Raw genomic sequence first — 25,475 nt, forward strand, 5'->3', positions numbered from 1 at the left:
TATCTTTCATATTTATATATTTATACACCGATGACTCATGTCTCATGCTTGCAAGTATTATTTAATAAATTACACAGTCACGGTCAGTTTTCTTTCAGGCCTCTAGATGACGCTCTTCTCCTTCAAGATGACTTTATATTTAACTAGTTAAATATCACAATCAAGGTGTCAATTTAAATGTGGAAAACACACCATTTGTTGAAAATTAAAGGACTGTTTCACGGTGACCAAACACTACTCACTGACAGCTAAGATTTGTAAGACATGAACACTGGAAAATACAATGAGAGTTTTACTATTCTGTGATGCTGTAAGAGTTTTTTTCATTGACAGATAGGAAAACAGATACAATCTTCTCATCACCGGGCATACGCACTCTTACATTAATGTTCCACCCTGTGTTCAATCTCAGAACTGCATGTTACAAATAAAATAAATGTTTTGAAGGAACAGACTATTCTGCTCCTTTGTGTATTAATGAAAATTACACTTACACCTTTCCTTCAGGACCCCAAACAATAGCAACAGTAGTCGTACAGACTCACATTAACAGACTACAAAGAAATCATGTTGTTTTGTCAAGACCCTTTGCAGCTTTGGGACAACTTCCTACATTCAGTCCTATTAAAAGGTTGGAAAGATTTACCTTCAAAATAAAAGGAGGACAACCGGCGCAAATTGAAATATTTAACTCAAAAACAGTATTTAGTGGAATACTAGTATGCTATGATGTATAAACACGCCAAATACGGTGCATGAAACACTCTATTGTTTCACACATGCCGGCCTATGCGTCTGCATTCTTACCTAAAAAAAACATTATATTAAATTACGTTAAGCGATCTGCTGCGGTAGCTTTTATTTTGAAGGTACCACCGGGAAGTCATTTTTACATTGCAGGTTACGTTTGTCCCCTCTTCCTCTGAGCAGCGCTGAGTATTCCTCAGAGTTGACGGACAGCCGCTAACCAAACCCGGCTGGTGCAGAGCGGACTGAGCCGGGGACTGCGCACCACCTCCGCCCGCAGCGGCCCGGACGAGGGCCGGGATGGCGTCGCTCGGCGCGGGGCTGCATGTCGTCCGCAGGCGGGGAGCGGGCAGGAGCGCCGTGGTGGAGAGGAGGAACCTGCTCACGGTGTGCAGGTGGGAATTCCTCACGTTCTCTCCTCTGATGGCAGGAGGAGGAAAACACGCCACAGGGTGGATGTGTGGATTCATAATTTGGTCATTCACGCTAGGTGTTTGTGTGAGGTTAGCTCGAGGAGCAGGACTGCAAAACCGGTCTCCACACAAATGCACATTTCTCCAAATGCACGGACAGTAAAACGATTCCGTGTCTTCTCTGAATGCAAAGCATTCAGTCATTATGGAAACAATATCATTGCTATGACTGCTAAATTGCTCTATTGTGTTTTGTAGGTTACCTTTTACAGAGATTCTCTTTCACTCACTCAAGATACATGATCAGTTTGGTTTAGAATTAAACCCTGAATTTCAGAATTACTCCGGTCATGAGTTAAAATTCCACCAGCACAACCCCACCCCAATACAAATTTTGGGTTAATGTTAGCTGCCAAAGAATTATTCTTAAAATTGTGTTTATTTGCATTATTTGTCAAATTTCTTTATTAATGTCACTGCAAATGTATGATATTCACATTCTTTTGGCTTTCCTTATTGAAAATGTAAAGACCCCTGAAACTTGCCTTGCCACCAAGAATATCATTGAAAATATTAATTGCACTTTCATTTTCACTTTATTGCTAGAAATTGATTAATTAAATTCCTCAATGGGTTTATGAGAGATACACCGGTTGAGAAGTGTGACTGATGGATGTTTAGATGTGCACAAACCTTTCACCTGCCCTTTACTCATGGCCTCTTCGTCACCTGACGCCTTCAGAGCATTGATTTGTGGTCTTTTCACAGATGTCATTTTCTGACTGACCGTCCTGTGGGGCATTCGAGTCGGAGGAGACTAATAGGTCAGAGAAAAAGCTCTAAGGAGGTGTAAAGGTTCACAAAACAAACTTGTCGCAGCTGCTCAGTGGTTGGTTGGTTGAAAGTGTGGGAGCCCCTGATTCAGGGGGATCTATCGGTAGCAACAGAATAATACAAATACGTATGTTGTCTTTAGTGTATATTCCCTCAAAAGCATGAATAGTTTCATTACCTTCGAATAATAAAAACTGCTCCTTTTTTAATGATTGCTCAATTTTACTGTATTCAATTTTCCCAATTAACCACAATGGAAATAAGCCCTTGTTGGTTGATGGTTTATTCCTGTGCTAAGAATGTCTTCTGTGCTGAAAATGGAGTCCTTTCCTGATAAAAGGTCAAAAAAGGACACAAAATTGGTGCCTTGAATTATCAGGAGTTTAAATGTACATTTTGGGATGGCTCATAGTTTGAATCCATTGTTTCATGTTGGTTACTCATTCATAAGCACAACGCTGTTCATTCATAATCCTTTTGAAAGGCAATGTTGATGATTATGGTCTGTTGCTTAGCGACAGGGTTCTCAGGACTTCAACCACTTTAGTAGTGACGTGTGCTTCCACATTTTAGGATTTCTGGGATTCATATTGACTGAAAGTGCAGAGCACACAATTTTTTGAATGTTGAAGCTCAATTTTTAATGCTGTGAAGAGCACAGTGTTTTTTTTTTTTCAAAGTGCCTGAAAGTTATTATACATGATATGTGATATAAATCTGCACTTATTCATGGAAATAAGAGCTATCAGTTATTTTCTTCTGTTGTTCCAGGCACGCACTCTGTGGTCACCCTGCTGCTAGGCAACGAGAGAGATAACGTCAGATTGTTTAGCTGATGTTAAAGGCAACACACAATTTGGTAGAATTTTCACAGCAAACACACGCACACATACACATACAACGCCGTGTTGTATGTGTATGTGTGTGTGTGTTTGCAGCCTTGTCCATTACCTCTCATGTCTTCCGGTCTAATCAGTTGCAACCAGATTAGACCGAGTTCACATGACTGTAGTCGGGCAGCACATCACAACTGCTTTCATCACAGGATTGTAATCGAAGCCTCATTTCAACCATGGAGGCCGTATGTGTTTAAATGAACATATAAGACTTTACGTTGTTTGTTTTATGCCAATTAGGATTCGTCTTTTGTCTGTTTGTCCTTTTGTGCATTTGGTAAACCTGGATTACAGGTAGTCGGAGTGTGTCTTCGTCTCTGACATCATTCAGTCAGGCACCAAACTGCAGTAGAGAACGCGTTTTAGGCTTCTTAGACACACTTGGACGGTTGTAGAAAAATGTTGACATCTACATTCCCTTCAAAAAAGCAGGGATCAAGATATTCTGACATTAAGTACATGCAACGGAAACGCTGGCCTTTACTACCCTTGTAATGTAACAAGTAGAACCTTTTGACGTGATAAATAACTATATAACTGTGCTTTAGTCACATTTACCCCAAATAAAGTGCATTTTCCTTTGCTTCAGGTTTTCAGTGAAGACTCTGCTGGACCGCTCCTGTTTCGAGACGATCGACGACGGATCTCAAGAGTTCGTTAACTTTGTTTCCATCCTGGAGCAAATCCTCAGTCATCGCCTCAAAGGTAAAAACTGGTACACATGTTGTTTTTATACTACGGAGAGAAATATTTTCTTTCTTGCATTTTCATTTTGATACTTGATAGTGTTCGCAAACATGGGAAGAGACAAAGGGTTGATCTTTAAAAATGGAAACGAGTAGAACCCTTTGTGGTTACATGTGTTTTCATAACAAAGACAATGGAAAGAGATGCAGAATTTGAATAAATTGCAGTGAAGTTTCGAAGCGATGGCAATCTCGTTTTCCGTTTAGTGAGATTAGTGTAAAAATGTAAATGTATTTTCTTATTATCCATATAATATATTATCAATATTCTGAGGGATCCACTTCTGGATAATTGAACATTTTTTCTTTGCATTTCTACCGACCCAAACAACTTAAACTTATTTCAGGTTCAATTCTTGAGTTTTGTTTTTCTGAATTACTTATAACATCATAAATGCAGATTCAAGCTGGTAAAACCTTGTTCATTTATTTATCTTTTCCTCTCAGGTCAGACAACTTGGTTCGGCAATGAGAGTCCTCGGAGTTTCTGGGATTACTTAAAAGCCGCCTGCAGCAAAGTCCCTCATAATTGCATCCGAAGCATCGAGAGCATGGAGAACGTGCGATCATCGAGAGCTAAAGTGAGGATGACACTTTCCTGGCATGTGAATTAATTACCTGAGGCAGGGAGGAATAAAATAACCTGGATCTCTAAATGTCAGACAGTCAAATACCAAAAAGTGTGTTTGGTTAGATGCATTTAGCCATATAAGAAAGATATAAGCAATTTGAGAATATACACACCACTACACCAAGAGCTCTCTCAGCTTCCACTTACTAAGCTTATTTTCCCCTCTGCAGGGCCGGGCTTGGATCAGAGTGGTCCTGATGGAGAAACGATTATCAGAATACATCTCATCTGCACTGAAGGACTTAAAAAACACAAGGTCTTAAATGAACTGCACGCTGTTTCTGCTTCAACCCAATAATGTATATATATTTTATCAAATCAAGTACAGCAAAAATATTTAGCATGCTGCAGGATAATGTAGATCTTCTTGCACACTAGCTTAATCCTTAAATTATCACACACCAGTTGACTAGATCTAGGAGTCGAATGGCTGCCAATAATGTGCTCACAATGTGTTTTGACTGTAGGAGGTTTTACGAGGACGGAGCGATCCTGCTGGGCGAGGAGGCGGGGCTTCTGGCTGACACACTCATCGCAATCAACACCATCGACTTCAGGTTTTATTCCCATTCCGCTAATTCTTCCCATGGAAAATTAACTTCTTATGTTTCATTGTCTTTCAGCAAGTTTCATGTTCTTTATTACAAAAAGCCCATTAAATACAGAGAAGCAATCACTGACAACAATAAAGAAGTAAACTGTTAAAATACACACTAAAATACACATAAGTATTCAACCCTCTTTAATTGGACCCTCCTAAATAGACTTTACACCTAAATCTTGTGCAGTAAAGCAGTGCTTTTATTTTCCATCCTGTCTTTTAGCTTCTGTCTGAAAGGAGATAGTCTGGATGGCAGCTGCCCCGCTGTGATCGACTACACGCCTTACTTGAAGTTCACCCACAAGTATGTGTGGTCAAATCACATTTGAATGCTCGGGGAGGCCACATGTATTTTCGTAGGACGGTCAGATTAAGACGCCGGTTCCCTGTGCAGTGTGGACAGCATCAGCAGCGACGAGGAGGAGATGAGGACGCTGGGGAGCAGCGGCAGCGAGAGGAGCACTCCCGACAAGATGGCCACGGCTGCCTCCATCTTCACAGAGCAGAGCAACTTGGTCAGCAAGTGCAAGCGCTTTGAGCAGAAGTACCGGATGGTGATTGAGCAGAAGGTGGTGTATTATTAGTTATTCTGCGATATGTATAAATTGGATGCTAATACCTGCAAATGTGTTCCAGGAGGAGATGTGATCCGTAAAGACGTTCAGCTTAATGCTGTTTTTCATTTCATCAGAACAACATCTGTAGTGTTTGTTCCATCTTTGTCATTCAACATTATTCCCCCAGCAGTACCTTTTTAATGCAATAGACACAATTGGATAACAGTGTGTGTGTGTGTGTGTGTGTGTGTGTGTGTGTGTGTGTGTGTGTGTGTGTGTGTGTGTGTGTGTGTGTGTGTGTGTGTGTGTGTGTGTGTGTGTGTGTGTGTGTGTGTGTGTGTGTGTGCGTGTTGTCTCAGGGTTACCTGGAAGAGCTGGTCCGGCTACGAGAAGCCCAGCTGTCTGAGGCTGTGTCTCATAACAAAGCTCTTCAGCAGAGCCTAGCAGACACACACCTCTCCCACACACTGGAGAAAGAACAGCTTAAGTACATCGTACTGGAACTGCAGGACCAACTGTAAGTTCATCCCGCTGCGTGTGTGCGTGTGTGTGTGTGCGTGCGTGCGTGTGTGTCTGAGCATGACAATGAGAGTCCGAGAATACTTACTGAGATAATTATGCAGGTAATAGTTTGGAAAATCAACAGTGAAAAACATAAATTGTAAATAAAGTTAATATTCTTTACAAAATGTTTCGCTTGGTTTAAAAAAACAAAAGGTTTACCTGTAACATTTTCATACTATATATAAAAAACAGTCATTTCTGTCAAATGTCCACGCCGGGTAGTGATCCGATCCTCTTTTATATTTTGAAGGTTGACTAACTCCAAACATCTATTGTCTTCAGGACGGTGCTGAAGAACAATGATTTGCAGTCCAGGCAAGAGTTGACAGCCCATCTGACCAATCAGTGGCCATCTCCTGTCGCCTTGGATACCAACGCAGTCGCCTTGGACACACTGCTGTACAGGAAGAGCAGGGGACAGTGGGAGGTGTATGTCCTCCAGCTTCCCACTTTTGAAATAGCTAAATCCAATTGAAATATAATTATTGATTTAATTGTTCACAAGCAACTTTGACATGTAATAATTATGTATCTATATTAACTAACTGGCAATTTCCAGTGACTCATGTTTGTAATTCACATGAGTTAGGGACAGATAGACAGAGTTAGATAAGTGGATGAATACTGATTGTTTAAAATCAAAGTCAAATAAACAAATTACTAGATCAAATGAACTCTACTTTTAAGTTTTGTTTGTAGCAAAGTAAAGTAGTAGAAGTAGTAAAAGGAACTTGGGCCTTAACTAATTAACTAATTGCATTGCTCTTATCCTACTTCACAAGAAATGTTAAGTGATGATCTTAAACTTGAACACTATTTAAAAGAAAATCATGACTAAAATGATGGCCAGCTGTACTGCAGCAAAATATGGAAATCATTGGTCTGCTGCGTTTTTAGATCCAAAGACACGTACCTCCAATCATTTATTGAAAATAAAGTGTGTCTGATCCCTCTTAAACCCCAAAGGTATCCAATACTTTTTGAGAGGAAGTAGGAAAACCAGCAAATGATTATAATTGTATTTTTGTCCAATGTTCACTATTTCCTTTTTATTGCCTGCTTGTTACAGTACTCTTTGTTAATCCGTCGTCCCTCTTCTAATTGCAGGAAGGGTTTCCCGAGTCTGCAGCAGCTGTCCGCAGACATGAGTCTCTCCCAGACGTCTCTTGAACCGTCGCACACCCCGAGTCTGGAGGGCCGGCCGGGCGGCACACAGTGGCGTCACCCAGGTACGTCTCCTTCTGGCGAGCGCCGATCCCTCGAGAGGGTGGTTGGAGTACTGATCGCCTGTATGTTGCTGTTCAGGTAAAGAGGAAACTCTGTCTCTAAGAGGTCTGTGTGGCTCCCTGACCTCAGTCGCCAGCTACAAGTCGCTGGGCAGCCTGAGGTCCAGCGAGTGTTTGGCCAGTCCTGCAGCAGAGATCAGCAGTCCTGGCTTCAGCCCCTCGTGAGGAACGGAGAGCTGGATGAACAGATCTCCACCAGGGGCCGGACAATGCAGGGACTTTTCTAAATGAAGAAGTTTTATATTGATTTGTAGACCTTCAGTGTGTGAGTCCAGAGCTTTAACAGATGCAAGTTGGGTTTACAAGTTGAAAATCTTGTGTAGCAAGTTCTTTGAATTGTGTTGAATCTCAGAAGCAGCTCCAGGAGATGTTCAATTAATGTACCGTTCAGCTAAAGATCAAAAGATTCCCCAAGAGATTTTAGCAAAATGCTAATGGTCCCTTTCCTGCAGATGATTATTATTTCCTGTGCCATTGCTGCTGCTGCTGCTAAAGCATTCATGTATCTAGTATTATCTTTGATTTACGATGAATGTAACCCCACTTTTGTGACATTCCGTCAAATATTTGCTATAATGCTGTGTCGCATTTTGTGTAAGGTGTAAGTGTTTTCTCAGCTTTTTATTTGATTATGGTTATGATGTCAGTGTTGTGCATAACTTGTGCAATATGTTTAGTTCTCAGGTGTTAATGCGTTTGATTAATGTTTACCATTCACGTCTAGGTTTACTTTAAAGTTCAGGTCAATGAGACAAAGACTCCTGTTATTATTTATGTTATTTATTTTAGTGCACACTGCCATGCATTTGTGTGACCATCAAAGGCTGCTTGCACAAGTTTAGCCTGCATTTCCTGTGTACCAGCAGCCAGGTCCTCATTTTGTCAAGCTTTCAACCTTGAACATTTTGAGTGTATCTCCAAATATAATCACAAATGTAAGCTGGTAAAGATCAGCAAAAAACAATGTTTGAATACGCTGTCACGTTTGTAAGATGATAGACTGTCAACTTAAATGCAGAGGACCAATGATCTGCCGCCCCAACATAATGAGTCATGTGGAATTTTTATTGAAGTAACATTTTGTGACTCCTCCCCGTTTATGGTTTTTTTTAAATAGTGGAATAGAAAAAATAGCAATCTCCTCAAGTAAACCAGATTGCTTCGTCAGATAAAAACAAAAAACGCCAATAAAGTTCCATCTGTTCAGACAAAACACTCTGCAAAAAATTGCAGCTGTGATTAACCTGTTTTGCACTTCACAATTATTTAAAGATTACAATAGTCCAACCTCTGAAAATGATCAAATATTTGGCAATAAAGAGTTTTACACTTTGCTGTTTCAAGACAACAGTAAGGTGCAAAACAAAATTAGTGCATATTTGTAAAACAGGTTTCATTAGCAAATCTTTTCTAATGGGGCTAATGGGGCTTAATGTTGATCTTGGATCTGTGTTGAGTGAGGGAACCACAGTCCACTTCCTTTTCTACTTTTGTAATATGGAAAGTTCTTCAAATAATTTCTCTATGCGCCCCACCTGCAATACCACTGCGACCCACTAGAGGGTCACACCCTCCAGTTTGAGAAACATTACAGTGGAGTATTCATCCCTGTGGAAGAACAAAATAAATAACTTTTTGAGGAATTTGTTAAGCCAAAAGGTGAGATCATCTATAATATGAATTATGCTGGGTGACGACTGATACGATTTAAGAAACTTCACGTCACCTTCCATTACAGCACTCTAGGAAAAGCAAAAGGAATTCAGTGCTATTGATGATAACTGTTATTATTGCTCTCAAAACATCTTTCTCTGCACAGACGTCTGTGTGTCCTTTTTTTCATAGGACTTTTCAACCCAAATATGTTTGTTTTGTCTTGGCGAAAAGTCACTCACTTTCGGTCAAACATTTTTTTTTAAATGTCATGGGGTAAAAAGCAATACAATAAGAAAGTAAAAATATATTTGGTTAAAAATGTAGAAAAAAAGTAAATAATAGGTGGTCAAATCTGAAGAAAAGTAAATACTATTGGGTCGAAAGGGTCATGGAAAAAAGGTTAAATCTTTTGGGATGATAAATGCCACGGAGACAGAGGTAAAAATATATTGAGTTAATAAATCACATGGAAAATGAGTACAAATATTTTGGGTAAAAAATGTAACGAAATTAATATCTTTGCATTTTGTTTTGACTAAACTCAAGTTTTATTTTGTGATTTTCACTTTTGTTTACTTTTTTTAACTTAAATTTTACTTATTGTTGTACATGAAGTCTGTTATAATTATTACAATCCACAATTATTACCAGGTGTTGTATTATTACCATCAATTTAACTGTGCTTGAGGGTCCCAGCTCATTTCCACCTGTGTTTTCCCATTGCTAGAGTTGGACCCACAGTGTGTATACACACCACACCTGCTATGAAGGGAAAACCTGTTTTATTAGTTGGTGAAGTACAAATATACCTTATATTCCCACTTTGTTCTCCATTTACTCTATGCTGATAAAAGGCCGTGTAATGTATGGTGCACCCTTTTTAAAGGTTGATACGCCCCAAAACTAAACACTCTTTTCAAAGTGAATGTACCTGCCCAAATGGCCAATGTTTGCCATGTGATAGCAGCACTGAAACTGGGCTCTGACGCAAGAATGATGTCAAACTGGGTATAAGAGTTGTGGCCATGTATTTGACCTCCTGTTTGTGTTTAGCCCTGGACCCTCTACACCGACACCACCTTTTCTCAGACCATACGCAGAACTCGGGAGGAGAGACCAGGTGAGATATGGAGCGAGGTTTCCTCCAAACCGTCGTCATGGAAGTCTTTTTGTTCTCTTTTAAAATGAAATGCATTGAACTGATTCGGTCAGATGTAATGCCTCTTTAGTACTATTAATGAAATAAGCTTAAATTGGCTCTGGGTGGAATTAAAACCTGGAGGATCTTTCAGGCCTGGACAGGGTATTTGTTTGGGAGAAACAAAAATAGGGCTAGAAAATGTTACTAAATTTAAAGTGAACCGGCATTTTTATCTTTATTTTGAATAATACTGTCCCTCACAACAAGGTCTGTTTATTGGGGGGGTTTTAATGTTCCTTCACTTCTACTCACAGCGATGGAATTCCAGTCAAATGTGATCAGCTCGCAGCCCCAGATCTCCGTCACACAGTACACCGTGTCAAACGCACAATCCGATTGGAGTTCAAACGTGTGCGACTGCTGTGACGACTGTGGCATCTGTAAGCGTTAACGCGTGTTCGTGGGAGTGAGCAAAACAAAACAAAAAACGACACAAACTGTGAAATGAGTTCCAATGTGACGCGGTACCTCTCACCCGCAGGTCTTTGTGCAACATTCATCCCTTGCATCCTGGGCTGTAAGGTGGCTCAGGACAACGGGGACAGCTGTTGCCTGCCCTTCCTTCCAGGCGCCATGATTGCTCTGAGGACGAGCATCCGCGGCAGATACCACATTGAAGTAAGTGTGCCCAAACGCACCCCAAAAACAAAATGGCGGATGTTTGTCACCAGTTAACGGCTCCGCGTGGTTCTCCCCAGGGCTCGGTGTGTGACGACTGGGTAATCATGGCCTGCCTGCCGCTGTGTGGACTGTGTCAGATGGCACGTGAGCAGAAGAGGAGAAGATAAAAAAGATTGGACGTTAAATCTGACTTAAAAAATGACAACAAAAATAAATGCAAATAAAGAATATTTGGTCAATAAGAAGGAAGACTTGAAACGGGTCGCACAATTTAATGGAAGGAAATGAAAAAATCTAAATTTTAAATCAGGCCTCTTAAATCATCATCATCATCATTTACTAACTGTGATGAAATTGTGTTAAAGGTGAATTTATGCATTTTTTGGAATTAAATAATACTTAAACATTGCTTTCCTTGCATAAAATATTATTCAATAATGTATATCATCTGGAAGTGATCAACTAGAATCCGACCATTCAGGATACAGAAACGCTGGATTGGGACCTTGTGACTGAAAGAAAAAGAAAAAAGGTTGCAGCCATGTTCCTCTTTCTGATTTACTGTGAACTCCAGATTTCCACGGTGCAGCACAAGCAGCTCGTTCAGGACGCAAGGTGAGGTGAACAACATTCACTTTTAAGGTCAAGCCGTAGAAAATAATGGTATTAACTTCAAAGTCAAATGTAGTAATGTTGTTGGATTTTTCTGATCACAATGAGAGACTAACTGTTTGTGTGTGAGATTATTATATATTATTATAAGAGGGTAACTTCTCAGAGAGGATTAATGTTATTCGCAGAAAATGTTTTTTTAGGGAAAAAGATGTTTAAGATAAAAAATATCTATATAAATGTACGTATAAATGTAGGAGGATGGAGGATTATTAGAACATAAAATGTACAAGCATGATTGACTAATGCAATTGTCACTAATGAACAAAATGTTAAAATAATTTGGTTGTCTTTTACTTTAGTCTTTTACTTTATTTTCTGTGATGGTCAGTATGTGTCAAATAACAAAGAAAAAGAAAAGTCAGGCGCCAGAGGAGGAACACAAGCCCAGAGAGAAAAGGGATATGAGATATATTTAAAGAGGAACCCAGATACGAAATAAAATACCTCAGACGGGATTTTGTTACAAAACACGGAAACGTGGTGAAACCGTATTTTTGGATTGAGTTTGGATTTAGGAGACGTACGGGCAGGCTTCACACACACAGATACTGCAATCAAGCAGTGTTCACTATTCCAAGAGGGTTATTGGTTCAAATAATGCTGTAACAATGTAATATAACTTTTACACCGGAGACGAACAGCAGCCCCGTGTTTGTTTGAGCCGCCACACCTTCTGTTATGCTGCGTTAACAATGGCCTCTCGAGTCACTTGCTCCGCATGGCGGTTGCTGAAATGCGTCAAAGTGCTCTGCCCAAAAGCAGAACAAAAACGTTCCCACGCGTTGCATGGGCCATAGTTTGAAGAAAAATGACCACGTTGTTTCCTGTTGACTGGACTGTAGGCTCCAATGAAGTGCGTCTTGATGGTTCCAGTCCTCTGCAGCGCTCTGAGGGAACATTCTCCTCTCAGAAGCACTTCCCTTTCAGCCTCTGCCCTGGATTTCATGATGCAAATAGGAAAATTCCATTCAATTCACTGACAAACTCGTTCAGTGACAGTAAGCTGGTGAACGAGCTTTTAATAGCACTTAATAGTCCAGAAAGCAGCAGTGGAAGTTGAAAGTCAAGGCCAACCAAGACTAATTTGATGACTTTTACATTTTGTTGTTGTCAAGTCGTAATGCAGTGTGTTTGGTGTGTGAGGTAAAATGACTGTGTTTTACATTGGAATCTTGCGACTTTTGGGAGAGTATATTGAATGTATGTTTTGTAATTATATTAATTGTTTTAAAAGGCCCACATGTATAAAACGGTTTACTTTGTTTTGATAAATGCAAAATTGATACTGCTGCTTGGACTTATTATTATTATAATTATTATTAATAGGAGTTAAAACATAAACAAAACAAACCTGCACAATTTTTGGATCCATCGTTCCCAGGAAGCATCCTTGACTTTGTAGAAAACCCTTTTAATTTGAACAATATGTGTACGTTATTCCAGGCAATGTGCTATAGCTCAAATAATATTTAAAACACAAGTTTCACACAGTTTGGCTTTCTTAGAAGAAGATAAACATCACACATAGCAACGTGTACAGTATGAATGCCGTTTTAAAGACAAAGATTGTGGTAGCAGCTCTCTATTAACTCTGTAAAAAGAAACATGGCTTTTTAAATGCAAGTGACTGGACGTGAAGAGTGAGTTCTGCTCTCTTTCCTCAGATTCCTGCAGGTGTTCGGCTGAATAAGCAGCTGCCTTCTTCACAGAGGTTTGCCACACATATTCAAATAAACGGAGGAAAGTAATCTGGACTGTTTCACTGATCTGAAACCAGACAACATGGCGGGTTTAACACATCAGCTGTTGTCAATAGCCGTCGTCCTTGGTGCGGTTCAACCAATCGGGGGCTACAGCTTCAAAAACTGCATCGAAGACTCGTACTCAAATCGACAAAGTTTCAACTGCATCAATCGCAAGGAAAGGAACATGAGTGCAATGATCGAGGACCTGCTGCCAACTGCTCTCAATCTCACCATCTCCTACACTTTCATTGATCACATTCCAAGCCAGAGCTTTGTTCATCTACCAAACCTTCAGAACCTCAGATTAGACCATAATCCCTTGACAAGCATTGATAAAGGTGCTTTCCGAGGCTTGAAGGACCTTAAGTCTCTCAATGTGTCCTTTAACAAGATATTGGAGCTCAACCCTTCAGTGTTTAACAACTTAAACAATCTGAACTATCTCTCACTGACAAACAACAGTTTAAAGCAGCTCCCCCAGGGCGTTTTCTCCAATCTTTCCCATCTTCACACTTTACTGCTGGGACAAAACTTTCTGACAAATTTCTCGCGGATTGCTGAGTCAGTGTCACATCTACAAAATCTGAGAGTACTAGATCTTTGTTGTAACAAGTTGAACTCTCTGAGCCATTCGAATGTATCCCTCCCCAAATCCCTCACTACATTATACTTATGTAAAAATAATCTAGTCCAATTGGGATGCGAGGATTGGTTTCTCGGGTTCATCCGGGTGTTGGATCTGTCCAACAATCCCCAGCTCGATTCAGGGGCCTTTGAAGAAGTCGATCTCAGGCGTATAAATTATCTGCGTCTGCGTTCCACAAGTGTGGATGTGCTGACGTTTTTAAACATCAGCAACGTCAATGCAAGTCACGTGGATTTCTCTGGCACAGGTCTAAACAACACCAGGCTCGGGGAGTTGTGCAGATTGTTAGGGACAAATGGGAAAACGATTAGAAAATTAAGCCTGGGTAATAATGAGATTAAGATAACAGATCAAATGCTGAACGATTGTCCTACGATCACAGGGATCCTGGATCTATCACGGAACCACCTAGAAAACACAAATTGTCTGAAGTTCCTCAATAAACAGAAATCTATAACGACTATCAATGTAGAGCATAACCATCTCACCTTCCTCAAATCCTGTCAAAAACCACATTTGGAGTATTCTAATAATCTGACAGAGCTGAGCTATCGCTATAACCGCATCTTGAACGTGGACTCTAATGCTTTCAATTCTACGCCGAATGTCAAGACGCTGAAGCTTAACATAAACATAATTGCTTATTTCCATTGTGACGCTCTCAAAGGGCTCAAAAGTCTTGAGACACTACGTTTGGATAATAACATTTTAACTGATTTGCTTAGATGCATGTTTAGAGACAATCACAATTTAAAAATCCTTAACCTACGCAACAATCGCATATCCGTTATTTTTAGAGGAACATTTGGTAACCTCGGCAGTCTAAACACGCTGGATCTAGGAGGTAATAAGATCACTCACTTTGAGCAATCTGGCTTTGATGGGCTGAAAAGTCTGTCTAAATTCTACCTAGATGGAAACAACCTCAGACAGATTGACACCTCTTTCTATCATGTATTTCAAGACACACTGACAGTGCTGGATTTACAAAGAAATCAGATTCGCTTCCTCAACGAAAAACCCAGTTCACCCTTCGTGAATCTCAGCAAACTCAGTGATCTGAAACTAGATGGGCAGCGTCCGCATGGCCTCACGGTTTTACCCCGCCATTTTTTCCGTGGCCTCCACTCACTGAAATCTCTGTGTCTCACCAACAATAACATCTATTTACTTGAACCGGATACCTTCGATGATCTGACAGGCTTGCAGTTCCTCACATTGGATAACTGCTGCGTGGGGGCGACTCAACTACAACCGGGAGTCTTTAAAAATATGCAAAATCTGACCCGTTTGATCTTAGAAAATATGGGCCTTCAGAAATTCTCAAAAGATGTTTTTGGGAATCTCACACAGTTACGCAGACTGCAGCTCAACCGTAATGTGATGCAGAAGGTTGATGTTGATGCACTAGAAAGTTTCCCCAGCCTCAACTACCTCGATGTACGCAACACTCCTTTCATCTGCACTTGCGACAACAGCTTACTGCAAAACTGGACAGTACATTCGAATGTTCAGGTGGTCTATCTGTACAATCTGCCGTGCCCACACGATGCAAAACAGAGGTTCTACAACTTTGACACCAAAGTTTGTTACCGAGATGTAGAAAAGTACCTGTTCATAAGCACAGCCGTCGCAATCTTTCTATTCACAGCAGCTCCTTTACTGTATGTCAAACTCTACTGGAAAATGAAGTATGGCTACTATGTGTTCCGTTCTTGGTTTAGTGAGCAGTGGCGCACACTCAGAGAACAAGAGGAAAATTGCAAATATGATGCATTTGTTTCCTACAATTCCGCTGATGAACAGTGGGTCATGGAGCAGTTAATGCCCAACTTGGAGGGGAACGGATCGTCTTTAAAGCTGTGCCTACATCACAGGGACTTTGAGCTTGGCCGGGACATCGTGGACAACATCGTCTCTGCTGTGTATAGCAGTCGTAAAACCATTTGTGTGGTGAGCAGGAATTTCCTAAAAAGTGAGTGGTGCTCCCTGGAAATCCAACTGGCCAGCTACCGACTCTTTGATGAGCACCGCGACGTTCTCCTGCTCGTGTTCTTGGAGGAGATCTCTCAGAGGCAGGTGTCTTCCTACCACCGCATGAGGAAAGTCATGTTAAAAAAGACTTATCTGCAGTGGCCTGGCTCAGACTGCACTAACCCGACACAGGCCCAAGAACTGTTTTGGAATCAGCTACGTAGGGCAATGAGAAGTGGGAGCAAACCAGAGACGGGAGAACAGCACAGAAAAGGTTGTAAAGAACAAGAAAAAAGAGAGACTGAGACCCACACATCATATGACAACAATTACTTGCTACCTTGAAATTATTTTGGGATTGTCAAGTTAATCCTCATCCCTGCTGCTTGGAGGGGGTCATTTAAAGTGGTGTAGATATGACGAAATGCAAGACTAATCCTTTCTAGAAAGCAGGAAAAAAATAGTTAATTTAATAAATTGTACTACTGGATCATGAATTTAGTATGTTTTGATTTAGCATGTATTTTATACCATTGCACAAATGTTAAGAATGTGTTTAATTCCAATTAAATGTGCACAAACAACAAAATATAAAATAGTTTTCACAATAGTACATTGTTAGTTAAAATCTTACCAAGGGTGCAAACAATATATTATGTGCTTGTATATCTCAGCTACAAAGGTCAAAACACAGAGGCAATTCTTGAGATGCCAGCTCTCACTATCGTGTTTAGTAAATATGAGCAAACAACACATCATTTTGCTGACTGAACAAAATAAATCTTGATGTATGAAGTAAAAGAATTGTTTTTTTTCTGCCAAAGAAACATTTATTAGTACAGTCGCATAGGAGGGAAGGACCAGCGGTCAGGGCTCGGGAAAAAAGAATGGGGAGCTGCCGTGCCTCTTTCAAGGGTGTGAGATGGTGGGTAACGGGTCATGTCGGGCAGGCTGGACCTGGATGGAGGGCAAGTTGAATGATGACTGAACTGGCTCAAAGGTTGGAAGCTCTGTGGAGGACGGGGAAGTTGAGCGGAACGGGAGGTATCATAATAGTAGCTGTGGGTTTCCAACGGCTCTTTGTCCAGGGGAAGGTGCATTGGCTCTGCTGCCAGCTGCATTTGATAAGGAAACAAAGGCTGCATGTCGCTGCTGCTGTATCGAGACCCACTGCTCCTCTCTGGAACTGCTTGGCTTTCAAAGGAATCAAACATGACACCATTGTTCTTCTTAGGCTTGTTGAAACCGTGTTCCCAGTGCGGAGATGCTGAGGCTGTTCCTCCCCAGCGTGAGGTGGGAGAGAATGACGTATCACTGGTTCTCCTTTTGGAGGGCTCAAAGTCCATGCAGACCAGAGGAGCGCAGGTAGGTGTGAGGAGATCATCCAAAACACTGAGAGAAGTCTCCATGGGGCTTGTCAACCAATCCGCAGACTTAACATAAAAAAATCAGAAAACAGAATCAGTTATGAGCTGTGTATTACAAAAGGAAGGCTTAGAGCTGGAGTATATTTGAAATAAAAAAACAAAAACAAGAAGGTAACAAGGAAAATGTAAAGTTTTACCTGCTTCAGGTTTTGGTGTCGCTGTGGCCTGGACTTCCTGCTAAAAGGTCCACTTCCCGTCATTTGCAAAGATGTGGTTTTCTGGGTTTCGAAACACGGCTGACCTTCTCCATCAGATTGAAACGCTGTTGCACCTGAAAGAAAAAAAAAGACAACTGTAAAAACAGCTGAAAAACTACAAAGTGAGGAGTGCTCGCCATTGCTTTTTTCAATCAAGAAATGTACTGAAAATGGTGGTGAAAAAAGGTGCTTGGTGTCCTCAATCAACTCCAGACACTTTAAAGGTCATTAGGATATTTTTACTAGTCCTTAACCTCGCTGAATGGAAAATAATGTCCGTGGACACATAGAAAGTAGATTTAATGCAACAATGTTCAAAGATGGCAAGCGTGCAGAACATGCAATACATGATTGGTAGTTGGCGGAGAGAGATGAATAAAATTCACCTGACATGAAAACTTAGTAATGCTCCAACAAAGGCAAAAAAGTTTTAGTGAACACCGATGCAAACAAGGAACGGTTCAAATTGTGCTTTGCAAATGTTTTACAAAAGAAAGAAATGCATTTTTAGGCCCCAAGGAAACCCTGAATGTGTTATAATGAATAACACTGAATGTAAACATCCCTTTTGTTGACAGGAAAACTCCTCAGGGCAGCTTTAAATGTGGATAACGATCATGGCATAGTAAACCGCATCATCAATATCGAGGTAAAGTTAACACTTGAAAACAACCATTAGTATATTTAAGTGCCTACCTGGAGGCGAGAGCTTGTCTGTCAAAGTTAGCTCCTCATCCCTGACTTTCTTTGTTGGATCAACACCCAAGCTGAGGCCTCGCTGCACCGCCAGGAGGTTCTCCTGAAGCAGAGGTCCATGCCTCTCCTGTAGAGCTTTCAACAGCACCCCCCTGCTCTCTGCCACCAGGTTTCTTCTTCTCAGAAGTGGGAACTGCAGAAAGTCACACAGACCTGCTGCCAGCGCACTAACAGACTTCGATGCCGGGCGAGCATCTTGCCGTCCGGGCTGTATGTCAAAGCTATCTACGGAGTCTGAGCTGGAGAGCGGAGTTGGGCTCATGCTGGGACCATGAGCTGGGGTCTGGTGGATGGGAGACTGCGGGTTATTTCGGGTGTGCTCCACAGTAGAAACTGTGTGTCCATTTAGCTGCCTGCGTAATGTCTTCACATTTCTATCTTTGACAGCAGTGAGAGTCAGCGGTGACTCTCGGCCCTTTGCTGACATGAGATGTTCTGTCTTCTTACTCTGAATTATGGCTGCATCGTGTGAGGAGATGCTTTCACGTGACGGATCAAACTGTTGCTGCGGCCTTTTCCCCGGGGTTATTTCGGATTGCTGACTGATTTTCTCCTCTTCCTTACGGCAATGATCAGGGGCGGATTTCCTTTGAAATGGCAGAACCTCATCAGAATCAGCAGCCAGTAAATCTTTAGCGAGGAACAGCGAAGGAACCGGAGATGATGAAGATGGACGTGAAGTAGAATTTTGTTCTACTTGCTGTCCACTTTTCCTCCGCTCACTTAGCAAGCGCTCTATGTCAATGGACTTCACCTCGTGGTTGAACAGGCCATGGTGTCCTATCAGGCGACGGTCCGTGATTATGCAGGGCTCTTGTGCCGTAGGAATGATGTTTGCAAATGGAGCGTTTCTCCGTGAAGCACAATGACAGCCACTATGACAGCGGTTCTGGGAATAGGCCATGTCTTGAGCCCTTTGGCAGTGAGGATGGCGATGGGCTTTGGATTTTGAGGCTTCTTTTCGGTTATCTCTCATCTGACTCCTCTCCTTGCGGCTCCTCAGTCGTTTCATTCTGTGCTGCCGGTCAGTCTTATTAGAATGGTTTAAACTTTGGCAGTCCGTAGTGAATCTCTTCACCAAGCTAAGTGTTTTGTCCTTGTTGAAAACATTTAAGAACTTTTTTTTGTCTGATACAGCCCTGGCATACCCAGGGTTCATCCTGCACCCGTTTCTGGAAGTAGAAAAACTCAATTAGTAATTTTCACATTTCACAACAGCTGGGCCACTTCTACAGAATGCTGTTGCATTATCATGTAAATTACTTAAAGTTTTTAATGACATTGGTTGAATACAAATGTTAAGCCTTGGGAGGACTGTGACATTTTGGATCATAAATACTGAAAGTTTGGTACTTCTCTTAATGGATATGGAAGATTGAGAGCAGAGTCCCTGCTGTGGATAGTTTAGCAGAGACATACAGGAGTGGACATGAATGGAAAAACTAACTGCTTCAACTGAGATAGGAGTGATCTGATTCTTTTTTTAAATAATTTGATTGAAACTTACTCTACAAGTGCTTTTACGTTAACGTTTCACCTATTTACCTTTTTACTGTTCATGAGCCTGTGCTCAGTGATTAGGACCATAAATAACATACTTTAATCTTTGTGGGTTTTCGGACATAAAAATACATGATAATTTTGTTGTTTGTTGATGACCTTTAGACTATTGTGATATAAACTGGAACAGCAGGTGACTAAAAACAGCCATAGTTTGGGGATTTTTGGACTTTAAATTAAAATTGGCGAGTGGATCCAGGCTTAACCCCCCCCCCCCCCTTCTCTGAGCAGATAATTGACTTTCCATAATGGATAAAGCATATCCAAGTGTCTCTTGTCAAATGCAGAATTTACATCTTCGAGAAACATTCAGATGTTCTTGTAAGTCCTTTATGGAGGGTCAACTTTAGAAGGAACCTTAAACCCAAATTGCAGTGGATGTAAATATAGTTCGTCATTTCGAACACATTTCTTCTATGTGAATCCTATTAAATGGTGTTAACTAACGTTTAATTAATATTCACACTGTCACATAAAATCAAAACTAAAAATATAGATATACACAGAACAATACGTTATGTGACATTTTGACCTGCTAATGGCCAACTAAACGATTGAATGCCTTCTCAATTAACGTTAGTCATACGTCAAAAAATGTAGCAAAACGGTTAGCTATGCTAGCTAGTTAGCGTTATGTGGTAAGCAAACAGGTGATAGGAAGAAATATCACCAGGTGCACAGAGAAGACCACATGTAGACCATTTAGCTATAGTTAGCTGATAAGACAAAAAACTAACCTTAACTCTAGGTACATGTCAAACGATTCAAGCACTAAATACATTTTATACAAAACTAAAATCACAAATTAGTAGCGCTGCTTACCAACACCGTTACTACTAACTTAGTTGGTCTTTGCCAGTTGTAATTCTCTCGTTGCTCAGCAACATGTCGAAGTTAGATGTGTTTCCTTGCGCAGCAACAACTCTCGCGAACACAAACGAGATGGGCGAGTCCACTTTCATAAACTAGTAGGTGAAACTATTTAATCTTTTAAATTCTTACTAGATTAAACAAGGTTTGATTCATAATTTCTTTATTATGTATGTTCTTTAATCCAATTCATATAATATATTAACCATAAAATATCGAACAAGCTTAAACTATATGTAAATATGTATGTTGTTGCCCAGGGACAGCAATGGTATTGGCAACTGTAGTGAAAATGTACTTCCTGAAACTGAATTGGGAGATGACGATTTTTTGATTTCATGGTAACCTATGTTCTCTAACGTTGAATGTAGCCGCGATAGATAGCTCGTTCTTTCCCTTTTTGCAGAATACAGAGTTGTATAATTTAACTTTAATAACGATCTGTTCATTGTTGGACCGGTATCTCGGCTAAACTAGCTTACATCATTATTGTGTTCCAGCAAGTAGGCTAGCTACTGTGGCTAATTCTACCAAGAGCCCTACATTTAGCTAGCAGTTACAGCTATTGTCTGTGCATGATCGTTTTGTTTACGTTGTAAAATAGTGCCAACAACCCTCCGTGATTGCTCTCCCAAAACAGATAGAGTCAAGTCATGAGTGCAGAAGACCCAAACCCAGCCGCCACACCCACTCCCTGTGAAGACACCCAGGGTGATGGACGATGGATTTCTCTGGTGTGTGAAACACTGTTACGAGTTTTCTTTTACATCCGTAGTTTTTGAAAAATGACAGGGTACCAGCCAGGAATCCCCAAGCTATCCCAGTCTGCATTGTCGCTAAAGTTCAGTTTTATGAAAAGAAAACAACAACCGATGAATAATTGATTTGTAGGCAGTTGATGAAAAAGAAAATACAATTGTGAAAGTAAATGAGCAGTTTTTATATCCAGCGAGGAAATCTTCCTTTGAGTATTACAGCTAATTTTCAATATATTGCATCTAAAAATGGCAATTTTGTGTGTATGGTTTTTCCATTTAGATTGAAGTCTTCATATTTGTCTTTTTCTTTAACTCTTTGTAGCACAACCGCTTTGTGTCTGACAGCAAAGACAAAGAACCCGATGTCCTGTTTGTTGGAGACTCTCTTGTTCAGCTCATGCACCAGTTTGGGGTAAAACATGAATCAACCCTTAACTGTGTCTGGTTTTGTATGCAGTGTTTGATAGAATGTCTTGTTTTCATCATTGATGCATGCTTTCAAATAGTGTGAACTTTGGTTAACACGAGAACGCTTTGGTGTGATTTTTTTACAGATATGGCGGCAGCTGTTCTCCCCTCTCCATGCCCTCAATTTTGGGGTCGGTGGTGATGCAACACAACATGTGCTGTGGAGACTGAGCAACGGCGAACTTGATAACATCTGCCCTAAGGTGAAAATCTCTGCCAACAATAGAGAACACGACTGGGCTTGTTTATTCACACAGTGGACTCATTGTGCTAAAATGTATAATAACGTCCAAATTCCAACTGTAACAACCCAAACTATCAATGACAAGTGTTGAGTAATTTATTCCTTCTCTTTTGTTGTTGTAGGTTGTGGTGCTGTGGGTAGGAACTAACAACCATGGCCAGACTGCTGAGCAGATTTGTGAAGGCATCATGGCTATAATCCAAGTCATCAAGAACAAGCTCCCAAATGCCCGGACACTCGTACTCGTAGGTCTTTTTTATGATTAATTACTTAAAGGAAGTGTTTATCTTCTCACCGGCAGAAAGCACAGTGATTTGATACCTTGAAATTTCATCTCAGCTGTCTGCGGTTACGAAAAAAATAGGTCTGTGTTTACTGTTTAGAGATGAGCTACAATTCAAATTTGATATAAAATGGGTCTAAATGGCAATAGAACTGACATGGTTGGAATGTTAACATCAGAATTAATCACAATTTTTATTCATTACTTTAAATATTAATATAAAATGGTAATGGGCGTTCTATCTCTTGAACAATAACACCCATACATCTGTGTTCCAGGGTATACTGCCGAGAGGTAAATCGCCAAATGCTCTGCGTGAGCGAAATGCCAAGGTGAACGAGCTGGTTCAGGAGGCTGTATTGTCACTCCCCCACGCTTCTTTTCTCAACGTGGACCCGGGCTTCGTCCACTCCAATGGTAGCATCTCCCACCACGACATGTACGATTATCTTCATCTGACCCCTCAGGGCTACCAAGCTGTGTGCGAACCCCTGCACGCCCATCTCAAGTCCATGCTAGACAAGCCTGCAGAGAACTGAGCCACAAAGGCACAATACTACACTACCACAGTGGTCCTCACCCCTGTTCTCAGAGAACATCGCAGTCTACTTATTACCAATTGTCTAATATATCAAACCAATTACTAAGTAAGTAAGTAAGTCCTGTTCATGGCCAGGGTTGATGACCACTGTTACAGATAATGGGACCATAAAGATTATTTTTGTGTTCATGTTACAGTCAAAAAATGAAATGTTCTGTGCTATAGAGAGACAAAGTCTTGTCTCAATTCCCAGTGTTCATCTGTTCCACTAGCTTTTTATGGTGATGAATATCATCTGATGAATATGACAGGGGGAACTCCCTGTCTGTCATCCATGGGGGTCAGAGCCAGACAGTGAAGGTGCACTTGGAAGAGATGAGACTGGATGACAATTATACAGTTTCTGTCGGTCTGAAGTTGGTGCACATGATTAAAAACGTTATTTATAACTGTGCCCTAGATCTCTTCCTTTTGCCTACAGGCCTCGTGAGAATATAAAGGCACAATTTGTCCACGGAATATGGACAGATATCCGCTTTTTAGGAGAAAATAACTTCTATGATGCAATACACTGTCTGCCTGAGGCTACTGGAACAGGAACTAGTTGGAAAGGTTGTGAGACTTTGGCTCTTTTGGTGCTAGGATATGTCTGGTTAAAACAAATCTGAGATATAAGAACTGCCCTTAATACGAAATTGCTGTATTTTGTTGTTTTGGGTTTGCAGTTTCACTAAGTTACATTTTTTTGGCAATAGCTTTATTTACTCTCGTGATGTCTTTTGTGTATGTTGTTAATTTGAAGGACCAAATGTTTTTGATTGACCATTACTGTTTACTTGCCTTTTATCATGTCTCATTATTGTCCTTGTACCTTTTTACTCCACGTATTGTAACAGCATCAGATTTTGACACAAGAGGCTGTGTTGCAAACATAGATGTAGTTGAGTAGCTTGTGAAGTTGTATAGATATATCTACAGTTACTTGTGCTTCAAGTTTAATCTCATCTGCAAGATAATGGCCAATCAGGCCATTTCCAACGGCTTTGCTTCACACTTGCTTCTGAGCCTCTTATTGAAGGGTTGTGCTACAGAACTCAAATGATGCTTCAGGATCCCTGATTGTGTAAGAAACGGAGGAATGCATTAAATGTGAAAAAGTGTCTTGGTGTTGACTGATTGATCAGCTCTGCATGTTGTTACTCAGTAAGATGATATGATGCGTGCCACTGATGCAGTGCTATATTTGTATGCCTCAACTACAGCTTCACTATGAGTACACATACACAGATAAGGTCCACAAGAGTTTAAAAAAATGTTTTGGTTGTTTTTGTTTCAGGCCCAGACGTGATTGTTAGCTGAGAGCAGCATTTCTGTCCCTTTTTGAGTTTGAACAAGTCTTGCGTTGCCCTTAACCGGCATCCAACACTCATTACATGTAAAACAATACTATATAATCACAATTCTGTCAGATTAAAGCACGCATTATCTGAAATTTGATATCCGATAATCTTATAGCCCTATCTGAATTGCATGAAATACTTGGACAGGAAATTATCCTTCACGCTGCATGCTATCCACCAACAAAGTTAGAAGACCGTGAATTCATTTTTTGACATGTCAGTTTCCTCTCATAGAGTGTAATACATGCATACTGATAACAAGACCATGTGGGTATATCTGGCAATGTTTTTTCAGTGCTGGTCTGTTTTTTTTTTGGCAACATAACAAGTTTCCTTTTTACAGTCAGCCACTGTGAAAGGTGCCATTATATGCAGCCTTCATGCTTCACATAACTGGCAAGTGATGAATGCCACGGGTATGATTTCAGGAATCAACACCGTCCTTTATAAAGAGCCCCAAAAACGACCACTTCATTACCTCGCTGGAGCTGAAGTCAATGCACATGCAAGATTTCTCTAGCGGGACCCTTCATTGGACTGGCGTACAACATGGGATCAAGAAAGTTGCTGTGGGCTCTCTTACTGCTTGTCTTTACTGACCACGGCCAAGGTATCATATACTTTATCAGAATGAGACAATATGCTGGGATAGAAAAGTAGGAAATGCAATCTGGTGCGTTTCATTTTGTTTTCTTTCATTTCTGAAAAGGTGTTCCTGAGACACCTGCAGAATCATTGGTTCTCAACAAATCCACCAATGGTTTGTAGGATTAATGTTGTATTTTAATTCACTCAAATGGCACTATCATTAACCTTTTTTTCAAGTTTGATGTCAATTGTTTTGTAGCTTCTGCTGTTGGAGAACTTCTGACCACTGCAAATCCAGTCAACATCCCAAGACGCCGTCCCAGACCGTGTAACTGTGACGGAGGAAGACGCATCATCAAAGGTTTGAAGTGAACAAAACGAATGACAGCATCTCTGTCTACATGTAATCAGAGCATTAGTAGCTGTGCAGTGCATTTTACACTGACTCATTCTGCTCTATTGTCCTTGTGTATTCGGCCCCCTAGGAATGGGAAGGGAGATTATGAATCAACACTGTAACTGTCAGCCATCTGGCATGCGCAAAGGCAAGGATGAAACATGGAAGTTACATATACATATTTTGAAATTCA

General features: G+C 40.7%; 5 protein-coding genes across 7 annotated transcripts; 4 read left to right on the plus strand and 1 right to left on the minus strand.

Annotated features, from left to right (window-relative positions):
* Nucleotides 1-901: 901 nt before the first annotated feature.
* Nucleotides 902-9,954, plus strand: rundc3b (RUN domain containing 3b). Its single transcript, XM_037453246.2, has 11 exons — nt 902-1,142; nt 3,480-3,595; nt 4,084-4,217; nt 4,438-4,523; nt 4,735-4,824; nt 5,092-5,172; nt 5,263-5,437; nt 5,785-5,942; nt 6,272-6,418; nt 7,097-7,218; nt 7,295-9,954. Exons 1-11 carry the CDS (start codon nt 1,048-1,050, stop codon nt 7,438-7,440), a joined length of 1,350 nt encoding a protein of 449 aa, XP_037309143.2. The 5' UTR covers nt 902-1,047; the 3' UTR covers nt 7,441-9,954.
* Nucleotides 9,955-9,984: 30 nt separating this feature from the next.
* Nucleotides 9,985-13,149, plus strand: cnfn (cornifelin). 2 transcript variants are annotated; one of them, XR_009957074.1, is made up of 5 exons: nt 9,985-10,051; nt 10,387-10,512; nt 10,614-10,750; nt 10,831-11,368; nt 13,093-13,149. XR_009957074.1 is itself a non-coding variant. In XM_037453251.2 (4 exons), exons 2-4 carry the CDS (start codon nt 10,389-10,391, stop codon nt 10,918-10,920), a joined length of 351 nt encoding a protein of 116 aa, XP_037309148.1. In that variant the 5' UTR covers nt 9,985-10,051; nt 10,387-10,388; the 3' UTR covers nt 10,921-12,867. The 2 variants fall into 2 exon arrangements, 1 of the variants encoding a protein (XP_037309148.1); XM_037453251.2 differs by lacking the exon at nt 13,093-13,149 and having other exon boundaries at nt 10,831-12,867.
* A 36-nt stretch (nt 13,150-13,185) lies between these two features.
* On the plus strand, nt 13,186-16,429 carry tlr21 (toll-like receptor 21). Its single transcript, XM_037453222.2, has one exon. The coding sequence runs from the start codon at nt 13,211-13,213 to the stop codon at nt 16,136-16,138; it is 2,928 nt and encodes a 975-aa protein (XP_037309119.2). The 5' UTR covers nt 13,186-13,210; the 3' UTR covers nt 16,139-16,429.
* Nucleotides 16,430-16,616: 187 nt separating this feature from the next.
* si:dkey-250k15.4 (uncharacterized) lies at nt 16,617-20,686 on the minus strand. 2 transcript variants are annotated; one of them, XM_037453243.2, is made up of 4 exons: nt 20,556-20,686; nt 18,114-19,345; nt 17,358-17,491; nt 16,617-17,226 (listed from the first exon to the last, which is right to left on the minus strand). In XM_037453243.2, the coding sequence occupies exons 2-4, from the start codon at nt 19,330-19,332 to the stop codon at nt 16,627-16,629; spliced, it is 1,953 nt and encodes a 650-aa protein (XP_037309140.2). In that variant the 5' UTR covers nt 19,333-19,345; nt 20,556-20,686; the 3' UTR covers nt 16,617-16,626. The 2 variants fall into 2 exon arrangements, with proteins under 2 accessions (XP_037309140.2, XP_037309141.2); XM_037453244.2 differs by having other exon boundaries at nt 20,575-20,645.
* A 180-nt stretch (nt 20,687-20,866) lies between these two features.
* Nucleotides 20,867-24,057, plus strand: pafah1b3 (platelet-activating factor acetylhydrolase, isoform Ib, gamma subunit). Its single transcript, XM_037453249.2, has 6 exons — nt 20,867-20,944; nt 21,244-21,337; nt 21,684-21,773; nt 21,916-22,032; nt 22,196-22,318; nt 22,635-24,057. Exons 2-6 carry the CDS (start codon nt 21,257-21,259, stop codon nt 22,893-22,895), a joined length of 672 nt encoding a protein of 223 aa, XP_037309146.1. The 5' UTR covers nt 20,867-20,944; nt 21,244-21,256; the 3' UTR covers nt 22,896-24,057.
* Nucleotides 24,058-25,475: the final 1,418 nt, after the last annotated feature.

Source organism: Pungitius pungitius, chromosome 11 (genome assembly GCF_949316345.1).
Source record: "Pungitius pungitius chromosome 11, fPunPun2.1, whole genome shotgun sequence".
In the NCBI taxonomy this organism is placed as follows: domain Eukaryota; kingdom Metazoa; phylum Chordata; class Actinopteri; order Perciformes; family Gasterosteidae; genus Pungitius; species Pungitius pungitius.